The 21,495-nt window shown below is 45.7% G+C and overlaps 1 protein-coding gene across 3 annotated transcripts; it reads left to right on the top strand.

Moving 5' to 3' along the window:
- The first annotated feature begins 27 nt into the window (after nt 1-27).
- gc2 (guanylyl cyclase 2) lies at nt 28-19,736 on the top strand. 3 transcript variants are annotated; one of them, XM_072717593.1, is made up of 19 exons: nt 28-2,141; nt 2,798-6,382; nt 7,427-7,728; nt 7,846-8,200; nt 8,419-8,503; nt 8,680-8,776; nt 9,047-9,181; nt 9,388-9,468; nt 10,104-10,280; nt 10,926-11,082; nt 11,956-12,105; nt 12,303-12,451; nt 13,546-13,709; nt 15,101-15,293; nt 16,522-16,696; nt 16,953-17,051; nt 17,324-17,421; nt 17,617-17,696; nt 18,853-19,736. In XM_072717593.1, the coding sequence occupies exons 2-19, from the start codon at nt 5,629-5,631 to the stop codon at nt 19,040-19,042; spliced, it is 3,441 nt and encodes a 1,146-aa protein (XP_072573694.1). In that variant the 5' UTR covers nt 28-2,141; nt 2,798-5,628; the 3' UTR covers nt 19,043-19,736. The 3 variants fall into 3 exon arrangements, with proteins under 3 accessions (XP_072573694.1, XP_023672248.2, XP_023672250.2); XM_023816482.2 differs by lacking the exon at nt 28-2,141 and having other exon boundaries at nt 6,341-6,396; XM_023816480.2 differs by lacking the exons at nt 28-2,141; nt 16,953-17,051 and having other exon boundaries at nt 2,466-6,382.
- The last annotated feature ends 1,759 nt before the right edge of the window (nt 19,737-21,495 follow it).

Here is a 21,495-nt window from a genome sequence, read left to right as displayed (position 1 = left end):
CCCTCTTCCCATAACGACAGAACTGCCAGTTTCATGCTCAGCCTCGATAATGTGCCACTCATTGCAATCTCCTAGGTTGATAGCAAAACCTTTGTGAAGGAAAACCCACGTAAATGCATCCCTACATCATTAATCAATGTTCTGAGCCCACCTTTTCCCAATGGGGAGCGTGAAGGCCTGCAGTTCATTCAGTCATGCCTGATCGACATGAACGGACTGTGATAGTTTGGCAGTCAGCCTTAACTATGACCTGCGAGGGCTGTGTTATTGTTTATTTGTGTATTAGTATATTTGACAAGGCCAATGCACATTCACAACATTACTTTAAATATGCCAGAGTCAGCCAATCAGCTAGTTTTAATCAGTAATCCCTGGGTTCTTAAGAGAAGAGCATATCCATCCATCCACATCCATCCATCCATTTTCTGCTGCTTATTTGGGTCTGGGTCTTGTCTTAAAAGAAGAGCACATGTAAAGATAGAATGTTTTTGACTACAGTATAATACAAAAAAGTCCTCATATCCCATTCATGTGCCTCATATTCTGCTCAGATGTGTGTATTTGTAACCCAGTAAACAGTAAGACAGCAGCCACTTGATCTATCTGTAGCAGCCCAGTTTCCAGCCTCCCAAAATGAGCTCAAACCATCTTTTAATAGCTTAACTTGTAATGCGGATGCTGAAGGTTCCAGCCCCCAGTGGGTTTTCCCATGACCCTGTGCTACGTGCTAAAACTCCAAGAAGGTCAGGGGTCAATGTGCTGAGCGCGTTCCTGCAATAGAATGGCCATTCCCAGCAGCAGAGCATACGCCCCCCTCCGCCCAGCCCCCTCCGTCTGTGTCAGCCGCTGAGCAAACAGCAAGTTTTACTGCTTATGCTTGAGAAGAGTAAAGATCACAGTCTGTGCACTCCCTCTGCTTTCTGTTGGCCTCACATCACCCCCCCCCCAACGTGTGATTCATCACTCAGGCACCGAAAAAGACGTTTCCCCTTTAAATTAGCCGGAAATGTTTCTCCAGAATAAGCAGATGCGGCCAGAGGAATATCGTGTCGCCTTGATGGTGGGAGGGCAAAGGGATGAGTCAGGCTGTCTGCACTGTGATCAGTGGGAGGCTGAGCTGCCTTCTCTGTGGTCCTTGACCTCTCTTTCACTCCGGAGTTGACATCGCCTTGCAAAGTCTAACACAGCACAGCCTAGACGGATTCCACAATTCAAACTGGACCAGCACGGAATCCAGCTTTACTCTGTCCACAGCAGCACAGCACAAGCTCCTGCAGGAATGTTTGCATGTTTATATTTTTAATAGTGTTCTGACTTCACTGCCATTTAGAATCCTAATTAAATTCCAAGAAGACTGAAATGCCCATTACTGTAAATAGATGCACAAGGACTGAACATTTTCTTTCACGTTTTTTTGGCAATATTTTAAAGAAAATAGCAACTAAAAATCAGGGAGCTGCGAGGGAGCAAAGACATGGACCGGCTGTGGGTCCCTGAGGACCGGATTGGGAAACACTGGCCAAGGATATGGGAGCTCCAGGTGGGGGGGAAAATGGCTTCCTTTGGTCCAATGGTGCTTGACAGGAGGTGCCTCTCTGACAAGTGGGGGAAACGAGGGAGGAAAGTAGGGGAGCAGAACACTGCAAAGACCCCTGCTGGGGTGACCGGCGGTGGGGCGAAACCGGCTCAGTGAAGATGCAAATACTATTTTCTATGGTGAGAAACACTTTTCCTAGCCCCTCTTTTGCAGATTGGCAGGAAGTGTGGATGCGTTTAGACCTATGTGAGGGGAGAGCGAGGGAACCATGAGCACACAGCTGGCTTCCATTAAGACTTCTGGTCTGGGATCAAATCTGTAAACCAACCATCTCCTTTGGCCAATGGCCATAGTTCCAGGCAGATTAATTTCACTCTCTACACTAGTGACTCATGAATCTGTCCCAGTAGACGCTGAGCCCCACTTGGGCCGCTGGATCATAATCATTTTGAGCGTGAGCCTAGCGCCGTCACAGCCTCGCCGTGGATGGACCCTGCTTTCCAAACCCCCTAGACTTTTGTGGTCTAAAATCCAGCCTTCGGAATCTCAGGAAATTCAACCCATTCTGGCATTGTTCTATAGAACATTTCCCCAGGGCAATGAGGTAGGCCTGCTTGTGCTTATCAGAGGCTAATTTAGGAAGCTTCATCAATGCTCTTGGGTGATGTGTTTCTATTTCAGACTCCAGCAGTCTCCTTACCCATGGTGCCCATCACCGCCTATGTGTCACCATGTGCAAATTCCAACTCTGTTGCACTTTGGGAAATATATTAATCGGTGAGACGGCCCATGCTGTATCCATCACTGATAAAACAGTCCTTATTAGCTTAATCTGTCCCTTTGTTGCCTGGTTTCCAAAATGCCATGCACAGGTCACCTCAAATTTGAGTTAATGGACAGTTTAGCAAAATGAAAATACTGAAAAAATGTTTCACACCCTTACAAAAGTAAATAAAGATATTAAGTTTCCACTCACAGGAAGCTGGCATTTAATCTGTGCCAAATATGTGCTGAATGAAACAATTATCGATCCGCAATGATGTCAAAGTTATCAGAAAATGAATTCCAAAATGTAACAATGCTCCCCTCCTCTTCCTGAAATATGGTTACACCACTGGCGCAGACCAATTCTGTATTCATTGGGGCATTTGTTGCCTTTTTTTCTCTCCATGTCAGTAAGGGGGGAGGGGGCCCAGTGTTTATTGAAAATCCAGCCTGGAGCATTTCCTGTGTGCATGACGAGCACTGGCTCTTTCACAGGGGACTTCCTGGTTGCCAGATTTTGTTCTTTTTTGTTCTTTTTGTTGTTGTTTGTTTGTGCCTTGTTTTTTTCCAAACTGACGAACAAGACGGAAGAGGGGAATTCAAACTGGGTACGTCCCCACGAGCCTGGGTGTGACAGCTTGCATGCATGTGTTTGTGTCCATGTAGGGACTGCGTCTATCTGTGTTTGTATCTATGCTTGGGTCCAGTGCCTTATCCTCCAGCACTGCAACGTTGCACTGATCATCTGACATCATGAACTGATATGAGAAGCTCATTCTTCCTGAAGGCTGTGAACTAGCACACTTTCTGGGTAGAAGGTCACTTTGGTTTTCAACTCCAACCATAGTCACTTCTAGATATATCCTGAGGTCTTGCCTTGAGGAAATCTACTCTCTGTGTAAAATCACCAGGAGACCAGTATATTCTGAAATGGGCTTCTCCCTATCCTCTTGTCTAGACCAATGGGTTTGAACGGGTGATGATCAAGATTTCCAAATCTAAGCTTCATGAATCACTAATGGTATTTTTTGAGCACAGGTTTGCTTTTGGGCATGCTTTGAGCCATTTTTTAAACAGACAGCACCATCTAGTGGGGTCAGAAAATAAAGCAAATGGTTCAAGAAGCGTCATTTTGGCCATCACTAGTCAAAATTATAATCCACTGTAAATAATGTCAGAAATGTCCCCCTCATCTGTCAGATTGAAAAATAACCCCCAGCAGAAAAAATTGCTCTAGTCTATCTTCATCTGGGGAGTCCCTGGTTCACAGTTAGTAATTCATGACAATAGCTAATAAATATTTTTTTAAATGGTCTTCTTTTTCGAATCGAATTCTTATTGAATCTTTCAGTCATTTTAGAAGATGCAGTGGTGCAAAAAAATTGTGCTCCGTTATGTAGAGTGTCTGCGGGCTTTTGTGTATGAGGAGGTGTGACATCTGGCTCTATGTGATTTGGCGAGACCTGTCGTCCTTACACTCCCTACTGCTTGTCGTCTACTCGGTGGGGCACCTTCTTTGGTGTTGATGCACACTGCCCTCCCCAGCACAATTAAATGATAATCTGATAAGCTGTCATCCACGTGTCCAGCATCCAGGGTGCCACTAGAGATTCTGGACCCCATGAAAGCATAACCAACTATGTTCTGAATTTTTTAGGGCTCCTGTTACTCAGGGGCCCTTGAAATCATCCCCCCGCCCCTTTACCGCGCCCCTGCCTAGCATGCCAGTTCCGATTGCACATCACGCTGGGAATTATTTTGTTCCGGGGCACCTAATTAACGTAAAGGACGTTTTGTTCATTTTTTTAAGAGTAACAGAGAGGTTTGATAATCAGCGCGCCCTTCCAATAAATTCTTCTTTTTGTGCTCAAAAAATGTGTTAATCAGTAAAACTGCTATGGTAAACTCGTCAGGGGAAACGAGTGAACAATCTGTTTCCAATCGTCAGGTTGAGCCCGTCGGTTGTGCTGTCAGCCAAAAGGAAGCGAGCGCGTTTTTATTTTTAAATAGACGGGAAGGATAGTGTTGCGCTGCCCCCTAGCGCCCGTCCAAGAAATTAAAGCGCCGCCTTGAATTCATCGGCGGCTGAAACGAGGCAAGATTATAGATAGCAGACTTTATTGCTGGTGTACTTTACCTGCTCATATTACAAGTCCAGCAGCAGCTCACTGCATTGCTTCCGTCAGCTTTTCCCGGAATGAAGTTGTTAAATGTACATCAGACTGCTGTGTTCAGTATTTCATAACGAGATGTTGCAGAAGTCAGGGGACACGAAATACGCAAGATGTAATGTCCGGGGGTGTGTGTATATATATAGTGTAAACGCATCTATGATTGAAGATTTTGCAGCTCCCTCTCGTGTCGGGCGGGGATAAGACCTTACACAGCTACCTACGTCTGGAAAAAGATATTACAGTTTGTAGGTTTTCAGCCTTGAGCAAATCGTGCTTTTTGTGTGTGGCAACCTAGGCCGACCCATACCGGCACCACCATGTAAATACACCAGGCCAGGACCAATATTTATTAAGTTTTCACATAGGTGCAATCAAGCAGTGCAATTTAAAGATTCGTGTGAGCTGCCTTTGCATGGCCAGTAATGCAGATGGGATTTAATAATATAATCTTCAGGTCAACCGTTCCAGGTCGGTGGCACAGTCATACGGTTGTTACAGGGCGGCTTTGAGGGGATTACAAGGCGCAGTCGGACCCGCATTCACCAAGTAAATGGCCGGCAGTCTTTGCAGGAATAACATCGGCTATGGTTTTGTAGCGTTGCGGTATGTGTCAGCATCGCCAGGCGCTCCTAATAGCCAGCACTTCTCTAAATATCGTGTTAGAGTGGAATATTCGCTACTCTCACGATATAGTGAAAACTGGTGGATCATTGAATAAAGGTAATGAGTTTCATTCTTTATGCACTGCTTCAATAGTTAAACTATCTTACCATTGCAAGAAATGTACATTTAGATGATCTTGTTGCCGTTGCAAGTATATCGCCTATGTTGTCATGATGTCTTACAAATACGAATACGCACAATTTAATTAAAATTGATATCCAGACTTGTTTTTTTTTTTTTTTTTTTTAAATGCGTCCTTATTCCGACACAGATTTCTGGGCACCTAATTTACACTGAGGTTTCCATGTAACATCCGACGATTGTGAAATAAAGCGTCATAGTTTATGGGAAACCTAAATATTCTTTAGCTCCCTGCTCCCCTGCCCCTGACCCCATTCTACAGGAACCGAGGGCCACTGGGGAGAGCTCGGTTTCCGGGTGGCGGTGACCCATGCGAGACTGTGGGCGTGAGTCAGGCGGTGCTGTGCCATGCTGCCGCAGCCCTGCGCATTCCGCAGTTTTCTCGGGATTTGGACCGGGACAGAGCGGATAGCTATCAGTGCCAAGGGGCCGGCGCCGCCCCGCCCTCGCCGGCTAGCGTGTGCGAATCAGCTTTTCTTGCTCCTCCTGACTGCGCTCTATCTCCCTGAGTGCTCCTCTGCAGGCCTTTTCAGGGTAGGTGTTCTGGGGCCCTGGTTGTGTGACCCCATGTATGCCAAAGCCCAGCCCGGCTTGGCGGCCCGGTTAGCCGCGGAGAGGATCCGTGCCGACACCTCCCTGTCTCTGTCTGTCACCTTGGAGCCCGTCATTCTGGAGGAGGACTGCCAGACGGCACGGGCCCTGAGCAGCTTTCTGGCTTACGGCTCCTGGGTGGCCGCCTTCGTGGGCCCCTCGAACCCTGGCTACTGCGAGGCAGCATCCCTGCTGGGTCACAGCTGGAACAAGGCCATGTTCTCCTGGGCCTGCGTTGGACCCGAGCCGGACGCCCAGGGCCGCCACCCCACCCTGGTCCGGACGCTGCCCTCGGCGGTAGCCGTGCTGCTTGGCTTCCTGCGGCACTTTCGTTGGGCGCATGTAGCCGTCCTGTCGTCAGTAGAGGAAGGCTGGGCGGAGACGGCCATCCAACTGGCCGGGGCGATACGTGGCCACGGGCTTCCAGTGCGGATGGTCTCCTCTGTGGGCAGTGACCCCACCAGCATGCGCCGTGCCCTGACTGAGGTCAGGAGAGCAGAGGGTCTGCGTGGTGAGTGCAGTGTGGTGAGCACCGCTTTTGCCACGTTGACAAGATCCATTCACCTTACAAACCTGACCTTTAGTATAATGAAACTGCTTGAAACAACTAATAATCACTCCTCATCTTGAAAGAATTGCTATAGCTCAAGAAGTAGTGCATTGTATTAACAAGGGCATGGGTTCAAATCCCTGTGAGTATCTATATATTGTGTATTTCCCCTCTACTCTAAGTTGTTTTGGATAAATACAATGTTCTTACAGCAACTTTAACTAACATGCCCCCTAGTGCCTTAATGAGTCATGCCAGATGATCGGCTGGTAAAATCACAGCTGCAGAACTGTTACTGAAAGGTGCAGCTGTTCCATTAATTATAAGCTGAGTCATCCTGCAGCTTCACGCTTTCCTGATCCATATACCTGTGTATATATAAGAAAGTCAGTCTCAGCGGTAAAACAATAGTTCCTTTCCTGCGATTTAATCCTTTTCCTTTTTGCTCAGTAATGTCATTTCTTAATCTCCCATTTAATGCCCGCCGTTATTTATGAGAAGTGGAGTACCAGGACCATACAAGTGTTGGAGATGGTGGAGTATTGAGGTTATTCTGTTGCAGTGGACTTCCAGGTGTATATCATCCTGAGAACCAGGGAAAAAAAAGTTTTTTAATATTGCGTTGTTCCTTGTGTTATTCCCATAGTCTCCAGGATAGATTCCACCCCCCCCCCCACACCTGACCATGAATAGGACAAGCAGTTACAGAAAATGGATCGATAGTTTTTAATATTGATTTTGATTTGACAGGAAGGGGAAGTTGGCAAGGTTACCCTCCCCCCCCCCCACACACATAAACGCACACTCATCTTGATGATGTCAACTTAAAGCCACAACTTTCCTCTTTAAGGAACAACAGGACTTAACAAAGTGGCATGTATAGTATGAGAGATATGAGCAAATATGTGACGTAGCTGTGGACTGTCAGCCCCAGGGGAGCCCCAGGCCCCTTGAGGGGGTCCTCTGTGAGGCCGAGACCCTGATCTTCCTGTCTCTTGCCATTAGTGGTGTTGCTCTGCATGCACTCTGCATTGATTGGCGGAGCCACGCAGAAGCTGCTGCTGGAGATGGCTCACGACATGCGGATGACAGGTGGGCCGCTGGTGTTCATGCCCTACGACACGCTGCTGTACGGCCTGCCCTACCGCGACATGCACTACCGTGCCCTGCATGACAGCAGGAAGCTCCTACGGGCGTATGATGCTGTGCTCACCATCACCGTGGAGACCAGGGACGTCTCCTTCTACCAGGCCTACCAGGAGGCTGTGGATGGTGGCGAACTTCCTGTCCTGGTGGCAGGCCATCAGGTGAGGGCCCAACATGCATTCCTGCATCTGCAGAAGTGTATGATCAGTCTGCTGGAAAAATGTCTGCGGTAATCGTTTGGTGTTTGTTGGTGTGATATCCTCTACGTGTTTCTGTAGGTATCTCCTCTATTCGGCACCATCTACGACTCCATCATGCTCCTGGCTCACTCCTTGCACAGTCTACAGCGCTCAGGGGAATGGCCTTCAGGGGGCAACCTGGCGCGCCACACACACAACCTGACCTTCCTTGGCTTCAGCCATCCCATCCGTATAAGTGACTCTGGCGCCGCCCTGCTGGACTATGTGGTACTGGACACAGATGGGCGCTCCTGGGAACTCTATCCCACGCATCGCTTGGACATGGAGGCCAACTCGGTTAGGTTCCTGGGCCGAGCAATTCACTTCCCTCATGGAGTCTCCCCTGAGACTGACTCCAGTTGCTGGTTTACAGTTGGTGTTATCTGTTCTGGAGGTAAGGGGGAGCGGGGGGGTGGTGGTGGTCGTATAGACAGATGGGTACATCTGGCAACTACACTGTATAGGAAGTACATTGAACACTATGCTGGGGGAGATATAGAGATGTTTAACTTTTACACAAGCAAGAGCAGAAGCCTGTAGTATATATTTTTTTTCCCTAATAACTAATACTACTGCTTTTACTCACATTTTAATTCCCTCTCATGTTATCAGGTGTGGAGCCTTTTTTGGGGGTCATTTTGTGTGCGACAGTCCTCCTGATGGCTTTCTGCTTACTGGGACTTACCTACAGCATAAGGTAGAGCTCTCGGCCTGCTAAGCACCCCAGAGGACAGACTGGGAGGGTGTTTTTCGTTTGCCAGGCAAACGCTGAAGATGTCGGCCGGTCGACATTCGGAAAGAACTCACGGGTTCCTTTCCAGAAGCCTCGGCTCTCACCCCCCCCACCCCCCCCCCGTCCTGTTTTCTCTCCAGGCGGCACGTCGGCCAGTTCAAAAGGCTCAGGGGTCCCGACAAGGTTTCGCTGCGGCTGGAAGACCTCACGTTCATCAGCCCGTTGCTAAGCAACAGAGTCAGTTTCGCCGTGTGACAGAGTGTCTGAGACACTGTCCTTCCAGCCAGCAGCAGCTCTCCTGCGTGGCACCTTATAGTCTCAGGAGATTAATCAGCTTGACAGGGCAGTGAGAACTGGTTACATAGACAGTTCTGGAGGGCATAGATCTAATGGAATCACTCCATCTGTTCCTTGTCTCCCTTGTGTTTTCCCTGTAAATTCAGTGCCCCTCCATTTACTGGTGATGTGTATGTCAGTTAAATGCATCTTCTGCCCTGCTATATATAGAAGAGCCGGGGCAACAGCAGGGCTAGTGAAATTCAGACGAGCGTGTCTGAAGCAGAACGGAGTCTGAGGTCCCCATATTCCACCGCCAGCCATTCCCCGGCCACCCTGGACAACTCTAATATTGCCATCTATGAGGTGGGTGTCGTGTTGTGGGATAAGCATGGTCATGTGGGTGGTGTCTGGGCGCTGCCTGGCCATATATGGGCTGCCTGTGATCTGAGGGTTACTGGGAAAAAGCCCTTAGAATACTCGTTCCACATGCATTGAGACAAGTCATGGACGAGAATAATTGTAATTAACGTCTTTCATGAATTATATTAATTACACTTTTGTGTTTGTAGGGGGACTGGACATGGTTAAAAAGGCTGCCTAATGGAAATTTCGGTGACATCAACCCAGCAACAAGTGATGTCTTTGAGCTGGTTGGTTTCCATTTTGTTTTTGTTTCGTTCTGCCTTTTGTGCTATACTGCCACACAAAGGCAGAAAGCCGTAACTGCATAATGAGTTAAGATCGAAATCGGGTCTCTTAGGCTTTGATTTATCTCATGATAAAATGTCTTCATATACGTGAGATTTTGAAGAAAACACTAATTTACCTACCTACCACGCATTTGAGTGGACAGTCATTTTTTCAGTTTCTGTCAGTGCAGTTACTGTGTTTTGCCTTTCTAGGGCAGTATAATCAAGTAAATATAAATAATTTTTAAAAATATAAATAATATAAATAAATATTTTAAATCAAAGGCTTACCTGCCAGCAGGATTAACGATGGTTATGTCTAAAGAAAAGGTGATTGTACAGAAGAACTGCATCAGAATATTTAAAACCCTTGTTCCCATTTAATGAACCATTGATCTCACACGTATCTTTCTCACACTGGCTCACAATTTTATGAAATTCGGCTTTCATTATGAGAGGTAAAGTTACAGTTAGGTATAGCTTCTGTACTTTTAAGCCAGATCAGGACCCTTAAATATCAGTGGATCATTTGCAGAAGTTGCATGGGTACCCCAAAAGAAGAAATGTTTTTTGAACCATGCGTCCTGGTCTTGCAGATGAAGGACATCCGGCATGAGAACATCAACCCATTCATAGGATTCTTCCATGACTGTGGCATCTTTGCCATTGTGACCGAGTTCTGTTCCCGGGGAAGCTTGGAGGACCTTCTCTATGCGGATGAAATTAATCTGGACTGGATGTTCATCTCATCACTCATGCTAGATCTCATCAAGGTGTGTTTGCTGTAGGGGTAGGAGGACTCTGCAGCCGAGTGCTGGAATGCTTTCACAAATTTCATCATCAGAACAGCTATAAAGTATCTTGATCTGTAACCATGGAAACCAATGATCACATGAGGGACTATGTCATAAGTACAAATCCTGTAGAACTGGGGTGGCCAATCTTATCCGCAAAGGGCCGGTGTGTATGCAGGTTTTTGTGGTAACCTTTAGGTCAGCTGTTCAAACCCAGGTGTGAGGACTCCTCAGCCAATCAGTCCTCTAATTAGTGAACTAATTAGGGAGTTGCAGTGAGAACCTGCATACACACCGGCCCTTTGCGGATAAGATTGGCCACCCCTGCTGTAGAAGGAATCTCCTCACCTTCAGCCTAAACTGTGGTCTAAGGCACTGTTTTTCAACCCGGTCCTCGGGGGCCCCCAGATAGTCCACATTATTGCTCCCTCCCAGCTCCCGGGAGGGTCCAATACGTGAACTGTCTGAAGGGTCCCCAAGGACCGGTTTGGGAAACATTGATCTGAGGTAACAACAAGCAGTAGGTAGTTGAGTGATTTAAGGTTTGGTCCAAGGGAGTTTTGTTTCACATTGCAGTAGATGACCTGGATAGTTCATGGTGTTTTTTATGAAATTGGGTCGCAGGGCATGAGGTACCTGCATCACAGGGGAATGTGTCATGGCCGGCTCAAGTCGCGCAACTGCGTGGTAGATGGACGCTTCGTGCTGAAGGTGACCGACTATGGCTGCCGTCAGGTGCTGGAGTCACAACGGTTTCCCTACATGGATCCACCTGCAGAGGGTAAGCAGAAGATACAATGTAGCGTTTTAGGGACAGTGTCCCATAGCAGAATCATGCTGTGATTGGGGAACATGAGGCTCTGAGACTTCAGGTGGGTGAGATTGTGAACTTGATGTTTTATTTTCAATTTGCATGAGTGCAGACACATTGAAACGCTTCCTTTCCCGTATTCCATCCTGTTCTCCTTTGATACATAAACATATATATATATATATATATGTTGAAAGCAAAGCTTGGGGTCTGAGCACAAGGTCAGGTTTGATGCTGCTAGAACATTTCGGCGTGATTAAGGGCCTTGATCAAGTGTCTGTTGTGTGTGACTATTACTATGTGGCTATTACTGTGTGACTATTCTGCCAAGGATGGGATTTGAGCCGGTGACCATTCAGTCATAACTACAGACCACTACCCTACCATGCATGATTACCATGCAGTGTCAGTGTGTGGTTTAGTGGGCTAAGTCTCTGTGTTCGGAAGGTTGCTGATTCAAGCCTGGCTTTGGCACACCTGCATGTCCTTGAGCAAGGCCCTTAACTCCCAGCTCCCTGGGGTGCTGCTCTGAGTAGCTGCCCTTTGGGGCCAACTTGCTGTCACCTGCAGAGAGAAAGTTGGGGTAGGTGTAAAGAGAATTTACCCATGGGGATCAATAAAGTTTCTCTTATTATTATTATTATTATGAAACCCAATGGGAATCAATAAATGAATAAGCAGGAAGTGGGTTCAGGCTGTCAGTAACTGACGTTGCTTACAGATCCCATCTTTCTTGGGCGGTGAAGCCTTGTCTGTTCTTTTACTAAAGGCAGCAGCGTTTGATTGTGTCTGTGAACATTTCTACACATCAGTCTGTCCCTCTGACTTTGCACGTGTGTGCAGAGCTGCTGTGGACGGCCCCAGAGATCCTACGGGGCCCGACCCCGGGCCTGACCAGCTCCAAGCAAGGCGACGTCTACAGCTTCTCCATCATCCTGCAGGAGGTGGTGATGCGTGGGCCCCCGTTCTGCATGCTGGATCAATCTGCCCAAGGTGTGTCCCACTTGGGGGCCTCACTCGCCTGTGTCCGCAGTGAGGCACCTAAACACGTGTTCGTGTACCTGTACACAGCAGCGAACACTTGAGGCCGATGAGTACATGCAGATATCTAAATGCACCACGGCTAAGGTGGGAACGCGAAGCAGGGCTGGAAGCTCGACTCTGAGCATCATCTCTCTCCTGCCTGCTAGACATCATCCAGCAGCTCCGTAAGCCGCCACCCCTGTGCCGGCCCATGGTCCTATCAGACTCCACCCCCTCCGAGTGCATTAAGCTTATGGAGCAGTGCTGGGTTGAGCAGCCCGATCGGAGACCCACTTTTGACCAGATCTTCAAGCAGGTGACTCCACTGGCTCAATTTATGTGCAGATTCCGTTTTCCTCCACATTGTAGCCAGCAGTGGTACCACCACTGAAATCAGCCTTTCTGTGTGGATCTTGGAGTAGAGAAAATGAAGGGGATTATGGGAAGGTGGAGCTCTTCAAGACCCAGTCAATGAAGGTCACCAGTGGTGGTACAGTGGTTAGCACTGTCAAGTGGTCAAGACAGATTATAGAGGAGGTGAGTCCAAGCAACTAGAGGAGATGGAATAAACCAATTAGATGTCTTGGTCCTGTCTCCTCTAGTTGCTTGGACCCACCTTCTCTGCTGAACCGATCATTTTTCGATCTGCCCTTAGAACATTTTTGTGTAAGTAAAACTCTCACAAGCTGGCACTGTGTGTCTGAGTCCATCCCCCCCCCCCCCCCCCCCCCCCCATCAGTGTGGGGTTTTCTCTGGTTCCTCTTCCCTTCTTCCCCCACCTCACCCCACCCCATACACTCCAGAAACATGGTAAGGTGAATTGGAGTTGCCACATTACCCGTGTGAGTGGTGCACATGCTCTGAGATGGGTTATTCCCTGCTTTATACCGAATGGAATAGGCTCTGGACCCCCACAACCATGCATGAGACAAGCGTGTATGGAAAATTAATTGATTGACGTAAATAAACCTTTTTTTGACACTCATTTGGAGTTTAAGGCAGGATTTGGATTGAATTGGGGGGCGGTGTGTGGCTGTTAAGCTGTTGTGCCTGTGAACAGAAGGTTGCTGGTTCAAATCCCAGAGTGATTTCACCATTGAGCCCAAGAGAAGGCCCTTAATCCCCAATTGCTCCATGGACTGTCAGACCCTGCTTTCAATTGTACGTCGCTTTGTATAAAAGTGTTTGCTAAACAAAGAAATCGTAAATAGAACTGAGAGATTATTTGTGGGATAATCCCCAGGAATTCTTTTTGTTTATCATCTGCTTCTTGGTTATTATATATTATTTATGCAAAGGGCTATACAGGGCTAAGCACTGCAAATCAAAATGTCAACTTTTTCCTGCAATGTGAACCATGCCTCGTCTGTTCCTGCATGTGCTCAGTGCATCTGTATATGTTTGCACTAGTTCAAAAACATCAACAAAGGGAAGAAGATCAACATCATCGACTCCATGCTACGCATGCTGGAGCGGTACTCCAGCAACCTGGAGGAGCTGATCCGGGAACGGACGGAGGAGCTGGAGGTGGAGAAGCACAGGACGGAGAAGCTGCTCACTCAGATGCTTCCACCGTACGAAGCATATATGTGCAGATGAAGTGTGAATGCATACACATGCTCATGGCATGCACATGCACCCCTATGTGCAAACACACATACAACCACATACGTAAAATGCAGTAATACATACACCACTGGTGCAGAATACTTGCATGCATTTGAACATACACCAGTGGTGTATGTATTACTGCATTTTAAGTTTGTGGTTGTATGACACTACAGTCACCCAAGCACGTAACTCCCGTATGATGAACTGACGTTGACATATATAGCCATGGAAAAAATGAAGAGACAAATTTTTATTTATTTTTTTAAACAATGTTTTTATTTCATTTATTTACAAAATAACAAATCAAAACAGAGGGTTATATCCATCCGTATATATGCATGTATGTATATACAAGTACATAGGTATATACATACCCATTTTCACACAGATATAAAAAATCAGCATGGATACTGTGCAATATAAAACATTTCAATGTTCATCTCCCCGAAACCCACCCATTCCTCTCTTTTGGCAGTCCTATACCTATAACAAACAGAATCCTATACCTATAACAGAATCCTATACGTATAACAAACATAACCATACATTTATTTTTTAACATGCCACGTTTAACAGAAATGAGAAAAATAAGTACCTCAATTTTCCAAAATTACATGACCGTAACAAATAAAAATGCTCCAACTTTCTTTACTGGGTCTACCATTATTATATTTTGTAAGCGTCCTGTCTTGAGAAGCTCTCCTATTTTAATGTTTTTTAGAAAATCATTAAATGGCTTCCAGATTCCATCATATAGGTCCAATTTGTTATTTAGCCTTTGAGTAATTCTTTCCATTGACATACATTGTGCCATATTTTGAGTCCGTGCTTTAATTGTGGGACTTTCTATTTTCTTCCAATTAAACATTAAACATTTTTATTTCACTCATATCTCAAAATTTGTTTGCAAACTGCAGCCTGGTTCTACACTATTTGTTATTAATGAAGGGCTTCTTCCTTACTTTATGGGACTTCAGTCCTGCTTCTAAGAAGTTAATGGTCTTCTCTGGCATTAGAAAGCCGCTTCCGTCCTTAACCTGGCTGATTTCTGGTTGTTCCCAGTGTCTCCTGCTTCACCTTATTCTTGTGTACTGCCTTCTTAGAAATTTTGAACCTGCAAGGAACTTGCTGCTCAGTGTAGCCTTCAGCCAGCAGGTCCACGATCAAACCAGGATTTAAAAATGCAGATTTAAAAAAAAATATAGTGTCTTTTAATTTTTTCCATGGCTGTATATGTGCAAAGGCAAATGTGCAAGTACAGATATAAACACACATGGTCATATGCATTGGAAAAAAACAATTATGATGAAGGTGGCTAGGCAGTTTTTAACCTCCGCATCCTTTGCTCTCTGAGGTCCGTGGCAAAGGCCCTGAAACTGGGCTGCACGGTGGAGCCAGAGTGCTTCGATAACGTGACGGTGTACTTCAGCGACATCGTGGGCTTCACTGCCATCTCCGCCAGCTGTGAGCCCATGGAGGTGGTGAATTTGCTCAATGATCTGTACACTTTGTTCGACGCTGTCATTGAGAACCACGACGTCTACAAGGTATGGGCTCTGTGCCTCACTTGCAGCCTGTATTTTTGGACACACGTGTCCTGGCAGAACCACCACTAACAGGACATTCAGAAGGGCAACCTCAGTTTGTGCTGAATTCTGCTTTGAGACATGGATGTGGTGTCCAGGTCATGTATGGAGCTCAATCAGCACGATTCCTTTGTCTGGTAATTCTGCCACAATTCCTGCCCCTTTTGTGTTCTTACACTTAGCTTGTTTGCATGATGTGAGCATTATGAAAGAATCACAAAGAATTCGGTTGTAGATGGTGGGTGCGCTTTACCGTATTTACAGACAGGTGCAGGAAAATGCCCCAATCTGTCGATCTCCCTGGTGGAGTGAAGGGTAGTCGGCCTTGTAGCTTCCAATTTCTGGCTTTCACCGCACGGCGTCATACTTCTTCTTAATGAGGACCCATCTCTTCCCAGTACTAAGGTGTCTTGATCTCTTGTTGGTGATTCTGAAGCTAAGGATTTATTGATGTGGGTGGGGTAGCAAGCCCCATGCCCAGCAACTCCTCCGGGCTCTGGACGGTCCATGGCGGAGTTGGCCCAATCTGTTAGACATCAAGAAATGAGAATGACCATGATACAAATTATAAGAACGGAAACAGCTTTTGTTCCCGTATCAAAATTAACTCAGTGCCAGGGCAAATTAATAGAAGATTTGCAATTTAACAAAAACCAGAGCAAAGTGCACTGCTCAGTACTGGAGAGTCTGTTCAGGATCTTAGATTGTCAGGTTCAGACCTTCGGCGCCAAACAGAGCACTTGTTTCAAGCATGGATCGTCTGGGAATGGTGTGGCTCCGCCATGGTCCCCTAAACATCAAAAAAACAAATAGCATGTTTCAGATATAGGAAATTTGCTTGTGTATTTAGCAGAGGCTTCTATCCAAAGTGGCGGACATTTTGAGAAAGCGGGGCAGACAATTCTTGGAGCAGTAGGAGCCGTATTCAAGGGCCCAACAGTAAAATCTCCCTTCCAGCTCTGGGACTTGAATCGGCAACGTTCCGATCACGGGCACAACGTTCTATAATACTGATCCTCAAACCACCCCCTACATGTACAAGCCGAAATACAAAACTGCACATTATTTGATAATTATATTGATCACTGTCTCACTGCCTTCTCCATACCATGACTTGGTACTGCAGTAATTACACACGTGGTCATCAGTTCGTCACTGTGATCATGCCCAACGCTGCGGCCTGTCCCAGGTGGAGACCATCGGTGACGCCTATATGGTGGCATCGGGGTTGCCCGTTCGTAACGGCAACCGGCATGCGGCCGAGATCGCCAACATGGCCCTGGACATCCTGAACGCAATGGGCAACTTCAAGATGAGGCACACGCCACACCCGCCGGTGTACAGCCGCATCGGACTGCATTCGGGTCAGAACAGCACCCCTGCTAACACATTGCTGGTGGTATTTAAAACACTGTCAAATTTTTATAGTCCTGTACCTTTAAATGAAGATAACATTTTCATCTAAATAATGTTATTCTAAACAGTTGATTTGATTGAATTTAATTTAACATCATAATCTAGCCTTTGGATTATAATGTCAAATGATCTATGTTTTGCGTGTTTATAACAATGTGGGTGCATGTGTGCATCCCTATCTCTGCATGCATATGGTGGCTGTAGGGCCCTGTGTGGCAGGGGTTGTTGGACTAACGATGCCCCGGTATTGCCTCTTTGGAAACACAGTTAACATTGCATCCCTCATGGAGGCCACAGGCATGTGTAAGTTCAACGTGTTCACTTTTTGGCCCCCAGGGGGAGCTATTGAGGCATGGTCTCAATGATTTTTACATATGGTCTGAAAAGATTTCTCACGACTGAGAACATGCAGACAGACATACAACTATTGCACCAATCAATTTGTAGATTTAAAACATTAACAGGGAAACTGGTTGAAATCACATTTTGGTACCTGTTAAACATTTTCTTGATTAATCACCCATCGACTGAAAGTAGAAATTGCACAGTTCAAACCTTGCGATCTTGCTTTGCAGCGCACCGCATCCACATTAGCCACAGCACAGTGCAGCTCCTGCAGGAGCTGAACAGTGGGTACCGGGTACAACTGCGGGAGATGCCTGAAGTCCTGAAGGTTAGCATCGGCTAATGCTAATGTTGCCAGTCACACATCCCACCCTACTGACAGGTGGCTACGTGTGCGTCTCTTTTTGCTAAAAGGCAGGTACATATGTGGAACTTTCACTGTTCCTTGCAGAGGTAACGTCCTTCTGGCTTTCATAGCCAGCCTGGGGCCCTCTTCCTAACTCTTGGTTTATGACTTCTGCAGGACACGGGATTGAAGAACACCTACTGGCTGATCGGCAGGGACGGCTTCACTAAGCCGCTGCCCCTCCCACTCGAGGCCCGGTGAGCAGCACATGGCATTCTCTCCCTCCCTGTCCTCTGTCTGTCCTTTTTTCTGGGACCCCGTTGTTCATTTCAGAGAAGCTAATGGCCTGCAGATGGAGGAAACAGCCCAGTGCCCACAGTGGAAAGCTTGTAAAAACTCACCACAAACAATAAGTGGGTTGGTGTCGTCTCTGTTAGATGTGGAACGTTGCATGTTGGCAGCTGTGCTGTCATCCTCTGGATGGTTGTCGGCTCTTGTTTTTGTTTGGTGATACATTTGAGATTAATTCTCTTATCAGTCAGCAAAATTCTGGTTACACAGCATTCTTCTTGGCATAAATATGAATGACCTGTAACTGTCCTCATAATCCTCTAAAAATGTCAAATATCACATTTCTTAATGATAATATTTTACTGTACTAAAGTTATAAGTTGCATTGTGCATCGTGAATTAGGTTTCAAATCTTCCTTAGTTAACATAATAAAGATAAAACCTGAGCTTGAAATGGTAACGTTGCACTTAAAATCCCCTGCTGAATCCCAGTCATGAAGCAGATTGTTAGTACGACAGCAAATTCTTCGGGACCACTAAGTGTTTACTGGCTGGTTTATTTGTTTCCCGCTGCATTGGATGTTATATGAGGCCGAGGTCACAGAACATATGTAACCCTGCTGCAATGCTGATGTCACACTTTGGAATTCCAGCAAGAGTCTGACTGGTTCCCATAAGCTGAGGACTTGGGTCTTTTAGTTTAGTAGACTAATCTTTTTTCCTGCTCAGTGGTGCTCCTTTGTGGTTCAGTCCCTGGCTAGGACCATGCCTCTTAGATATATAGATCAGGGTTGCTTTGGTGTGTTCTTTCTCTTGGAATATTGCTGGTTTTTGTTTGTCCACAGCATACGTTTATTTATTTTTTTATTTAGAAAATATTCCTAAGTTCCATAAAACAGTAAAGCATGGTGTGCATGGTTATATTGGGATCCTTTAGCTCAATAAGTAGAGCATTATGCTAACAGGATGAAGGTTGTGGGTTTGAATCTTGGGGAGCTTCAAAAAAATGTTATTTGCAGGGATATAACTTCATTCTAAAACTGGGAGGAAAGTCATAAAAAACTAAATACAATTAATTCACTGTATCAGTCTCCAGTAACATTGTTTTTCTGTTCTCTGCAGACCAGAGACAAAGGACTTCAAGTTGCTCCTCAAGAGGACGGTGAAGAGACTCTCCCACGTGAGGCACGTCACTCAAATAACCACAGCAGACGAGGGCAACGTGATGATACACCACCACAGAGCCTCAAGAGCAGGATCGAGCCATACTGTGACGACTGGGGATGAACAAGCCCGGGATGGACTCGTGTGACAGAGTTTGGACAGAGAAAACGACCGACCACTGCACGCCTGCTTTTGGGTTGAGTTGTGGGTGGAATTATCTAGAATACTCAAGGCAGCTTGCCAGCAGAGACTGGAAATGAAGGGAGAAGCAGAGTACCGGCTGAGATTAGATGCTCCTGTTCATTATGAATCACCTTGCAGGATGATGTGGTAATTTAGAGGAAGGTGGGGTGCATTACTCAGACCTGGGGGGGGGGGGTCGGCCTAACTTTCAGAAAACAAAGCCGGCCGTGTCTGTTCCTGCAGCAGAGCACATCCTGTTGGGAGTGTCCTCGCTGCAGTTCTTACCTCTGAAACACCTCAGGCTCACCTGTGGCTTTTAGTTCTGGACCTCAGATAAACACAAGGCCTGTAGGCACAGCAACATGTGTGTCTGTGTGAATTATGTACTGCTGTTATCTTTATTCATTTTATAAACACAAGTGGGTGTGTGCGTGTATTATATACATATATTTCATGTACTGTACATATAATATTTTAAACAGAACATAGCCTGTATTTGTCAGGCATTCACACGACTAATGGACAAAATGAGTTCTGCTTTGGATCACACTGATGTGAAAGTCTTGTTTATTTAGCTGGTAAAGAATCAGTTTTTTTCCCATTTAATATATGTACTGTATATTTTTGACATTTCAGTAAATGTGGTTTTGACTACCTGATATCTGTGCTGGTGAAGTCACTTAAATTTTAATCTGCAGATTTTGGGATTCGCTTTAAAAAAGGCATGTATTCATCACGTAATAATTTTCATGTTCATTAATCCACACTCATCCCACATAGGGTATGCCTCGTTACCACGCCCTGTGCGGTCTGGGATAGGCTCCAGGCCCCTCGTGACCCTACCTAGGATACACAGTTTGAAGATGAAAGGAGAGATGAATGTTCTCTGCAGAAAAACATGTTGGAAAAATTCTTATCGCTTTCTTAGACTTTGCTGTTTGCCTTATCATTTCCATGCTTTTGCCATCACAGGAAAAACAACAGCACCCTCTAATGTGTGAAAGTGTATTTGCAAAGGATTCTTGTCTGCTCCTGAATTACCTACCACAGAGTTATTAAGAACGGAGACAGTGGCGGTCCCTTTAAAGTGCATAATTTAATCTTTTAACCTTCTGGCTACTTCATTCACATGGAATGCAGAGACTGCCTCAACATGTAGGAATGTACCCAAATACCTGACCACTGCTGGCAGATTAGCGTTTTTATATATGTGAACTTTATTGCAACATTTTGGGTGTAACTGTTTGTAATTTCATGTGCCTGAATTTCACTTGAAGATGGATTTCACATAATATAATATAACCTGCGATACAAATAATCAGTTCTATTGACTGAGTTTGGTTTTGGCTTACCATTCTGAAATATACCAATTATAACACTCATTTAGCCACTTGAATAGAATCTTCTAGTTCAATGTGACCATCAGTAAGTGTGCAAAATGTCACCCATCCATCCGAGGTTGGCAGCATGAGCGGCCATTCACGAGTCATGCTTCCCCAAACGCCACCCACCAAGGACACCATCTTTTTAAATTTTATTCTTTAATAAAGGCGTTCATCATAAAACAAATAAGCCCGGTCTCTCCCAGGGGCGTGGCTATATTTAGTCTGCTTGCCCAATGCCCTCTCCCGATTGGCAACTTTTACCGTAACCGCCCTGTCAGTTTTGTTCTGGTACTGGCACTGCACGCATCTTCCTTAACTGGTGACTGTAGATCATACCCCCAAGAACCACAGGGCACAATGCGGGGGCAACCTTGGATGAGGCACCAGTCCAGTGCATGGCACACCAACACATAGTCACAATCTATGGGCAATTTAGGTACCAAATCCTTTGTTATGTTTTTGGACTCCAGGAGGGAACCAGCACACTGGGAAGCGATCTCACATACATGACACAGCAGGGAAGAGCGCTGAACCCACAACACTCACAAGCATCAGTTTAATATAAAAACCTTACTGAGTTTACTTGTCTAAACCAAATTCCAAATAAAAAGTTCTTCATATCAAGTCGAATACTTACAAATCTGTAAAAAATCGAATTATTCTTACTCAATTAAGTTATATATGTAATCAGACCAAGATGAGCATTTTTTGTGACATTCCATTCTATAGATGATACTAATTGTGTTGTTTGGATTAAAGTGAGATCTCTTTTAACCACTTCCAAGATCATATCACCCAACTGGAATTAGGCGAAACAAAGGGTGACGCCTCTGTAATGCACTTTAATGCACAAATGGATATGCCGAGGTATGGCGTGTCCTTGTTGAGGGAACTTTAAAATCCATTTTCTACAAGATAACTTTGTTTCGGTGTCTGCATTTGTTACCTCATAGAAAATTATGCCACAAGAGTATTAATATAAGAGGAAGGGAGTCTCAGAGAGGAAATGTTAAAGGAATGCGGCGGAAAATCA

This window comes from Paramormyrops kingsleyae, chromosome 10 (assembly GCF_048594095.1).
Source record: "Paramormyrops kingsleyae isolate MSU_618 chromosome 10, PKINGS_0.4, whole genome shotgun sequence".
Classification (NCBI taxonomy): Eukaryota; Metazoa; Chordata; class Actinopteri; order Osteoglossiformes; family Mormyridae; genus Paramormyrops; species Paramormyrops kingsleyae.
This window is presented reverse-complemented; position numbering and strand designations above follow the sequence as displayed.

What these genes read in the sequence shown, in the direction of transcription:
- gc2 (XM_072717593.1), top strand. Translation starts at nt 5,629, where the DNA reads ATGCTGCCGCAGCCCTGCGCATTCCGCAGTTTTCTCGGGATTTGGACC. An exon ending in GCCCGTTGCTAAGCAACAGA is followed by an intron (nt 8,777 to 9,046) that starts GTCAGTTTCGCC and finishes TGCTATATATAG; the next exon opens with AAGAGCCGGGGCAACAGCAG. An exon ending in TTGACCAGATCTTCAAGCAG is followed by an intron (nt 12,452 to 13,545) that starts GTGACTCCACTG and finishes TGTTTGCACTAG; the next exon opens with TTCAAAAACATCAACAAAGG.